The sequence below is a fragment of the Triticum aestivum genome, chromosome 2A, assembly GCF_018294505.1.
Source record: "Triticum aestivum cultivar Chinese Spring chromosome 2A, IWGSC CS RefSeq v2.1, whole genome shotgun sequence".
Classification (NCBI taxonomy): domain Eukaryota; kingdom Viridiplantae; phylum Streptophyta; class Magnoliopsida; order Poales; family Poaceae; genus Triticum; species Triticum aestivum.
Window position 1 is genome coordinate 256,651,496 of NC_057797.1, and position 9,149 is coordinate 256,660,644.

Sequence of the window (9,149 nt, forward strand, 5' to 3'; positions counted from 1 at the left end):
TATTTGTGGTTGGGCACCATTGAGCTTCAGTGGTAATTTAAGACTGGAAACAGAGCGACCACATGCAAGTCTAGATGCTAATAAAATTAGTTAAATGAAAAAATAATTGATGACGTGGCAAGTTGTTGAGGTGGATAGACCGCATGTAAGATAAAAATAGGATAATGTGAATGAACTATTTAGGTGTTATATAGATTCTGGAAAAATAGAACTGAACCGAGTCAAACCAGGTAACGCTGTACTACCATACACACACTGCCATGTAGGCCTGCCCCGAGCAGGCCGCCAGTGATACTGACACCGGGCCCCATGTATGCGGTATGCCGCCGCTGAACCCAGCCCTCCGTTTCCGGGGACACGAGTGCCTTTATAGGCGCCTTTTCTTTTGGCAGCCGCGTGGTCTCCCCCCGGGCCGTACATCGCATCTCATCGCCACATCTCGCACCAGTAGACTACCCAGCAGCAAAAATCCAAACGGAGACCGCCGCCGCGACGAAACCCTAAGCCCCCGTGCGGCCGGCGACCGCCGGAGATGGAAGACCTTCCGCCGGCCCCGCGCCGGCCGCTCTTCGACCTCAACGTCGCCATGGAGGATTTCGAGGAGGAGGAGCCCCAGGAGGTGGAGGAGGTCGTCGAGGTGGAGGAAGTAGTTGAGGAGGAGGATGAGGAGGAAGAGGAACAGGCTCCCAAGGAGATGATCATGGGGGAGGAGACGGCGGTGGCGCCGGCCGAGGAAGAAGACGCTATTGTGGAGAAGGAGGTCGTGGAGGAGGTGGGGGTGTCTGGGGAAGGAGGGGAGAACGAGGGGAGGAGGAAGAAGAGGAAGGAGTACGAGGTGTTCGTGTTTGGGCTGCCGCGGGGAGCCATGGAGGATGACGTCGCGGCAGCGCTCACCGAGGCCGGTGAGGTCGAGGAGGTGCGGCTCGTCCGGGATCCGGTGGAGCCGCAGCTTAACAAGGGCTTTGCCTTTGTACGCTTCGCCGAGGTTTGGCAGGCGAGGTGGGCTGCCAACGACCTCCGCACGGCCATGGTATTCTTTACAGCTACTGCATCCACTAGATTCTCTTCCCTAGCTCTGTAGTGTGAATTGCTGGAAAGTGGTCGGGTTGGGGAAAACACTGAACGAACTGGTCCTAAGTTAATGGCCTCTGGCCTTTGCGCAACATCTGAAGCATTGCCTTATTGGTTTCGATGAGAATTTGCTACGTACTAGGAACAAAGTGGTTGGAAAAAGGTTGAATTTTTAGTAAGGGAACTGTTGTACGGTCTCGCGCTTTATAGGGCTTAAGGTACTGTAGATAGATAAATAAGGGAAATCGAACAAGCTGGGTTCAATTCAAACTACTACCTTTGAGTTATTAGTTTATAATTGTTTGGCTGGCTCATTTTGTGCTAGAGATGTAGAAGGATATGGTGCCAGGAAGGTTTAGTTTAGAACTACTCCCTCTGTCCCATAATATAAGAGCGTTTTTTACACTAGTGTAGTGCGTTTTTGACACTAGTGTAGTGTCAAAAATGCTCTTATATTATGGGATGGAGGGAGTAGTACGTTGTAGTGCTAACGGCATATACGGTTAATCATTTCCTTTGCTAAAAGACTGGGCAGTAGTTCCTGCTGGCCCCAGCATATTTATTACAACAACAACAAAGCCTTTCAGTCCCAAACAAGTTGGGTTAAGCTAGAGTTAAAACCCATAAGATATCAAAACCAAGTCATGGCTATGGCATGTGGATAGCTAACTTCCATGCACCCCTGTCCATGGCTAAATCTTGGTGATATTATAGTCCTTCAGATCTCTCTTTAGGGACTCCTCCCATGTCAAGTTTGGTCTACTATGACGTCTCTTGCCATTATCAACACATTTTAACCGCCCGCTATGCATAGGCCTTTTTGGAGATCTACGTTGTATATGCCCAAACCATCTCAGACAATGTTGGACAAGCTTCTCTTCAATCGGTGCCACCCCAACTCTATCACATACTCCCTCCGTCCTTTAAAGAGTGTACTTCCAACTTTCTTGGAAAGTCAAACTTTTTTATATTTGACTGTGTTTATATAATAATACATCAACATTTATGCCATCAAATTAGTAGCATTAGATTCGTGATAAAATATACTTTCATCATATACCTATTTGATTTCACAAACATTGATATATTTTTGCACAAACTTGGTCAAACTTTGAGATAGTTTGACCCTCCAATAAAGTTGGAAGTACACTCTTTAAAGGACGGAGGGAGTACTCCCTCCGTTCCTAAATATTTGTCTTTTTAGAGATCTCAAATGGTTACCACATACGGATGTATATAGACATATTTTAGAGTATAGATTCACTCATTTTACTCCGCATGTAGTCACTTGTTGAAATCTCTAGAAAGACAAATATTTAGGAACGGAGGGAGTATATACCCACGGACATATAAAAATTGGTGGAATTAGGTCTAAAGAAGCAAGGTGGGACTATCTAATCTGTTTACAAACTTGTTTTATAAACATAAGCTGAATCTGCGAAACTTGGCCCCAAAAAACCAGTATCGCAGCGTCGTATGAAAATATGAAGGCCCATGCGAAGGCACAGCTGAATGACGGACGGCATGCGCAATCGAGTGAAGACTCCAACCCATGCATTGCATTAAGAGCACCCACAGTGTAGTGTTTTTGCTGCCTCTAAGCCTTCTCTCTCCTGTTAGAGGCAGCCTCCATACATTGCAGGCCCCAGCCTCTAGTCCAAAATCGTTAGCATCGCCTCGTAGGTCGTAGCATGGAGGCAGCCTCTAACGAATAAAGAAATTGAGAACCCCATATGTCAGTTCCAGGGAGCGGCTGTAGGAGAATAAAATATGTTGAGATTTGAGAAACTTGTTTTCTAAATCTGGTCCATCTAAAAGGTGACCGCAGCCTCTATACACTAAGTGCTTTTCTCTGACTAGCAATGTGCCCGTGCGTTGCAACGGATCCAAAGTAGAATAATACTTGTTCACAAACTTGAAAGAAAACACTCTAGTTTTGATGTACATATATCACAAAAAAATATTATGTTTCACTCAAAATATATTCCTCCGGCTGTTTTGATGAGGTGAAGGAGGGATGTGGTTGGTTTCAAGATACTAAGGGGTTTTCTGCAAATTAGAGCAGAGAAGTGGCCTATTGTTGCAAAAAGGAAATTACCTCACAGTCGGTGTGGATGTCCTAATTCCGCTCAAGAAAAACACATTGCATTAATTTTTTAGCACCTGACGTGTGCAAAGCCAACTGGGGGCACAATATATACATATATAAAATATACAACGTGTACTTTCATAACAGCTAGGTTGTCCAGTTGGTTACAGATGTTTGATTAATGTGCGCGGTTGTGAGTTCGACTCCAACCCGCGCATTGCATTAATTCTTTAGCACCTGACACATGCGAAACTAACTGGGCTTTTGAAGCAGTGCACTGCACAAACTCGGCCCATCAAGACGTTCGAATCGTTTTCTTCCTGCCACTCAGTTCCGCAGGTTGATTATACGAACATTTTTTCTGGATTGCAGGGTCGATTTCTAGAAAGCTTAGAGACTTTTCTGCAAAATGTCATGACCTTTCACAACAGCTAGGTCGTCCAGTTGGTTACCGATGTTTGATTGATGTGCGGTTGTGAGTTCGACTCCAACCCATGCATTGCAGTATTTTTTTAATTTTTTAGCACCTGACACGTGCGGAGCTAACTGGGCTTCCGAAGCAGTGCAGGTGCACAAACTTGGCCCGTCAAGATGTTCGAATCGTTTTCTTCCTACGACTCAGTACCGCAGGTTGATTATACAAACAGTTTTTCTGGATTGCAGGGTTGATTTCTAGAAAGCTTAGAGACTTTTCCGCAAAACGTCATGACGGACTGGACCAAGAATATCACCTCCCTTTATTAGTAGCTAAAATAGATATAGATTCAAGACAGGACTAAGATTTCTTTCCATATGTGATTTTGTTTCCAAATTAGGAGTCTTAAGTTAGGTAGATCTATATAAGAGCAGGATTGTAATATATGAAGATGAGAAATATTCTCTTCCCATAACCTATGCCTTCCTAATCCCACAAAACATGCTATCTAGCTATCTTGAGTGCTAGAGTGTCCGTGTTATGAGTTAAAGTCCACAACATTTCGGTCGTAGAGCTGATCCACCATGACATGAGATGAAAAGCATCACAAGTGATAACCTCATGGCATCCATCCTTGAACTGCAAACATCTACCATGGTCTTTGTTGTCGAGAAGATGTCACGAAGGATACTCCTCCGCGGCACGATTGAGCGGATATAGAAAGTGCTTGATCAAATCTTGTCTTTGATCTGTACGTAGTGGTGGAGACAACTGAAGTTTTACCAGTGAGATCAAAGGGCCTGGCCTTCATTAAATATGGTTCAGACAATGATGTTGCATGATCGACAGAAACTGTTGTCAACATGGTTTCAACTTTCAAGTTACTACCCTTGTCGTCCAATATATCAGGAGCAACAAAAAATAGGCCGCAACAGAGACATGGTAAATTGCGTGTCAGCGGAAGCACAAGGAAAAGTATTGGTAGAGGAACGAGAAACCACAACAGGAAGTCATTGGTTTGGTGCAGTCTAGCACAGAATTTATGGTGGTTGGCAGCACATAAAGTGTTACCCTCTGTCCCCTTTTACATGGCGCCCTCGTTTTGCATGATTTAACTTTGACCATGAACTTGTTTAATAACATGTGTCGTATGTCATAAAAATGATACCATGTTCAAATGCGAATCTGGTGATACAATTTTTGTGAAATACAACCCGTGTTTAGTTGGTCAAACTAATGGTCAAACTTCATTCTTGGAATGCGCATGTGCCATGTATTGAGGGGATGGAGGGAGTACTTCCTTGGATAAACCCATGTGCATGACAAACAATTGAGCCAGGGGTTGCCAAGTCAGAGACTCAATTAGTTATTGTAATTAGTATGAAAGTGCATGTGTATGTGAATGTGTGCATACATCTGATAGGTTATTTGGAGCGGGCATGTGCAAGGATCAGGAACTTGTGTGGTTTGATTATCTGCATCGTGCTGGAGCCAGGACATGTGTTCCATAGGGGTGCGATGGGAGTCTGTAGCGCGATGAGGTCTCAAGCTAGCGTAGTAGTGAGAGAAATTACTAGGAGGAAAGAAGATACAATGAAAGTACATTAGGGAACGCTGCCATGCAATGTGTCAGAAGGGCTCTTACACGCTTGAGTCAGGAATGCAAGGAGTAAATGTCAGGAAGGCTCCAAAATTTTAGTGTTAAGTGGAGCCAGAGTGGCAACATCCCCATCCATTTGGGGCTTAATTGGTGTGTTTGGTTCACCACCCCACACTATCAGTACAATCTACTGATGGACAAGGACCATCTGTAACCCCATAACAAAATATGGTTCGCAATGACTGCTAGTCAGTGGGGTGGTGGCGGGTGAAGTACTGCATTCTCAGACGGCAGCAGCTAGCAGGCTTCGTAATTCAGGAGAATCAGGAAGTAGAGTCTGCAGTTAATGGCATTTAGTATGTTACAGTCAAAGTCAATTTATAGTGGTGTAGTTAGAACGTACTCCCTCCGTTCACAAATATAAGATGTTTCGGATAGTTCATTATGGATCACATACAGACCGAAATGAGTGAACAAACACACTAAAACATGTCTATATACATCCGATTCACAAAAAAGTTAGAACTCCTATATTTGTGAACAGAGGGAGTATTATATACACGTTGGTTTCCAAGTTAAGTCCATGTCTTTGGGGTCAAAATTGGGTAGCTCTATGTAAGAGCGGGCATTTAAAGCAAAAATCTTTGGGCAGAAGCAAGAACCAATATATTCTCTTCTCCTTCCCTATGTCTTCCTAAGCCCTTGCAGATGGCATAACTGGCTATCTTCAGTACCGTAGTTATCCCTCTCCGCTCATGTATCAACGATTACAACTGGTAGTACTCAACATTCTTTTAGTTAGTATAATTTGATATGATCTCTTGTATGTCAGTATGTTTACATCTGTTAGATTATGTACTGCTGCTACCATTTAAAAGTTTAAGCATTTAGATGGGTAGTCTCGATTAGATTTTCTTTGATAGTAAAGCAATTGCATTTGCCATGCTGATTGTACTTTGTGATACTTTATTCAATATACTTGAAATTCTTGGACATGTTTGGTATTGACAATGAATGCTCACATCCATGTGTGTTCAATGAATGATACTTTTTAACTAGCCAATAGGACAGCACATATATATAACACCTCATTATGGTTTTCAGATCAAGGGAAAAGCTTGTGGAATATGCAAGAACAATGATAATGAGACCCTTCATCTTCGGAACATTTGCTTCGATTGGTCAAAAGATGATGTATGCTGTCTTACTTATTTGATACTCGCATTTTTTGCAAGCACCTTGCTATTTTGAGTAATGGTTGATCTCTTGCAGTTAGCAGAGAAGCTGAAAACCTTTGAGTTGGAAAACCTTGAAGATATCAATTTAATTGAGCACCCGGATAGAAAGGGAAGAAATAGAGGCTATGCGTTTCTTGACTTCAGCTCACATGTGGATGCTGTTGCTGGATTTCTTAAACTACAGAAAAGAGATTTGTTTCTTGGTACTGATGTTAGAGCACAAATATCATTTTCAAACACCATTTCACAAGATGATAAGGTTATGGAGAAGGTAAATCCACAAACGAAGTAGCTTTATCTTCTATTTGCTTCTGTAACTAGAGGTATTGCATGATCATGCCTTTTCCATTTAACATCTCTTATTATCATTATGAAATGTAGGTAAAATCTGTTTTCTTGGATGGCTTACCGCCTCATTGGGACGAAGACGACGTGAGGGAAAAGTTTGGAAAGTTTGGTGAAATTGATAATATACAACTTGCTAGAAATATGTTTACAGCAAAACGTAAAGATTTTGGTTTCATCAGCTTTACTACAAGACAAGCGGCATTAGATTGCATTGATATGGTCAATAAAGGTCGCTTTGGTGAAGGTAGTGGAAAGGTAATCCCTTTACGGTCTTTATTGTTGTGTGACTTCTACCTTTGGTTTATTTGCTTGAGCTATGGTTAGTTACTACTTACTACTTCCATACTTTCAGATCCGCATGAAGGCTACTCTACAAAGACCAAAGCCTACTTTCAAAAAGCCTTCATGGCAAGGGGATAATCACATGTTGGGCGTCAGGAGAGGATTTATTGGCAAAAATTATGGTGACAGAGAGCCCCACCCTAACAGATTCAGGCATTTAGGTCCTGAAAGACATCCTTATTCAAATCATAGCAACTACCCAGGGAGCAGAATTCGGGGAGGTTATGTTGGTAGGTTGCCTCCCATGGCGGTTGATGATGGAGAAAGACCTGTTTCAGTGCGAGAATACAGGTCTTACTACAGAAGAGATTCTACAGTACCTGGTTAGTTTCTTTTGAAAAATGTGTGTTCCTCTTTTCTTTTTTCCACGAGGTTACTGAAAGGGTTATTTTTAATGCTTGGTTGTAGACCCCCGCCATAAATATGGAAGGACACACCCGGGGAGCAGAATCCGGGAAGGTTATGTTGAGAGTCGATATGATAATAAATATCCAAAACATAAGCATGCAGCATATGAAGCATCAACCATGCAAGGAGATGAATACAGCAGGAGTAAATATAGACATTCATACTTGGAGAGGGCACATGATGAATCTTGCCCAGAATGCATTAGAGGTGATCATAACTCAAGTGCTTATCAGAGTGGGCATTACTCCAGCGCTGGCAAGGCTGGTCATCACTACCAGTGTGAGAATGTTGATGAATTTGCTGCAACCAGTGGTGGATCGGAGAAAGACTACTATAATAAGACAGTAAGTGCATGGTTTCCAGTTTTTAGGTTTTATTTGCATCCTGATGTTAATTGTAGGCTGACTCTGTGTTGTTAGGAGCATGAGCTCACGGTGGCTTCAACTTCTCAAGTAGCACCTCAGCGCAAGGAACCCTACCGCGGGGTGGTACGTAGTGTTTAATGTTATGATTTACTTAAAAAAAGTCTTACATTTAGATGCAGATGGAGTACTTGGCTGCTTGCTGGTTGATGCTGACTATTGGAGCGCTTGTGTTTCCTAGGAACAAGAGTTATTGCCTTCAAGTCCTGCGATGTGTAACTGTAGCGAATGCTACAAGGTAGCGAACCACAAAAGCACATCCTGAGATGCTTGTCGTTCTGATTTTGTTTGATTCTGATATTTTTCGTTGTTGTCTAGGGGCAGAAGTCAGCAGCAGCCCCTTCAAGCTCTCAAAGCGAGATAACTAGTCATTCCAATCCTCAAGTTGCTGCTCCCCATCGCCGGATTGCTAAACCTTTTCATGACCAGCGGAGGTAAGGCTGTTTTGTGTACGCATTGGATTTTGCTCTCCCCACAAAGAGAAGGCTTGTGACGTGAAACTGTGCTTGGTGTTTCCAACAGCTTTGTTCCTGATGAGTATGATGAGGTAGAGTACACAGTCAGGGAGCGCAGAGGCCGATATTTATCTGCAAGAGACGGGAGGAAATACTCTAGGCAAGGACGATAGAGCTTCCCAAGGCTTTGTTATAGGATTTTATTTATTCATAGCGTTGAGTTACCTAACTAGCTACCCCAACCTTGTGCATTGCTCGAGTGCCTTTGATGCGGACTCATACATTCTGAGTTATGACATTATATGAAACAATTTTACATGCCAAGCGTTTCTGATCGGCCGACAGATCACACCACGCGTGCGTTGTCAATGCCCCTTGAGAAAGCGAACATGTGGTTGCGGGCCCCATGGGGAGGGTCGTGACAAACGTATGACACCGGCAAGGCAAGCTCGTCACGTCGACACCATGGTCATGTGCCACTCACCCACCCACCTTCTCGTCCCCCCCCTGTCTACTACTATAACCGAAGACCCGTCATGCTAAGACTCGGGCTTTGATCGATCGACCAACGCTAAGCATTGGCCTTTTTACACTCTCTTTTTTGGGCCTCTTAAAGTTGATACTCTCTATAATGCACACAACACCAATAGAGAACCAATGGTTTTGCTGCTGTTAACTTGTTTTGTCAATCCTGAAAGCTTATTACGCGGTAATTTTTTAGGACGCCTCGATTTTAACCATCTTTGCTGTGTGTTGTCATG

The 9,149-nt window shown here is 43.3% G+C and overlaps 1 protein-coding gene across 2 annotated transcripts; it reads left to right on the plus strand.

Annotated features, from left to right (window-relative positions):
- The first annotated feature begins 387 nt into the window (after positions 1–387).
- LOC123188495 (nucleolin) lies at positions 388–8,712 on the plus strand. Of its 2 annotated transcripts, none has more exons than XM_044600642.1 (10): positions 388–1,030; positions 6,280–6,369; positions 6,448–6,684; positions 6,795–7,016; positions 7,114–7,426; positions 7,512–7,855; positions 7,931–7,999; positions 8,115–8,171; positions 8,252–8,367; positions 8,456–8,712. In XM_044600642.1, the coding sequence occupies exons 1-10, from the start codon at positions 533–535 to the stop codon at positions 8,559–8,561; spliced, it is 2,052 nt and encodes a 683-aa protein (XP_044456577.1). In that variant the 5' UTR covers positions 388–532; the 3' UTR covers positions 8,562–8,712. The 2 variants fall into 2 exon arrangements, with proteins under 2 accessions (XP_044456577.1, XP_044456578.1); XM_044600643.1 differs by having other exon boundaries at positions 8,258–8,367.
- The last annotated feature ends 437 nt before the right edge of the window (positions 8,713–9,149 follow it).

Coding starts and splice junctions, on each gene's coding strand:
- LOC123188495 (XM_044600642.1), top strand. CDS start 533: ATGGAAGACCTTCCGCCGGCCCCGCGCCGGCCGCTCTTCGACCTCAAC. Junction 1,031..6,279: donor ACGACCTCCGCACGGCCATG/GTATTCTTTACA, acceptor TATGGTTTTCAG/ATCAAGGGAAAAGCTTGTGG. Junction 6,685..6,794: donor ATGATAAGGTTATGGAGAAG/GTAAATCCACAA, acceptor TATGAAATGTAG/GTAAAATCTGTTTTCTTGGA.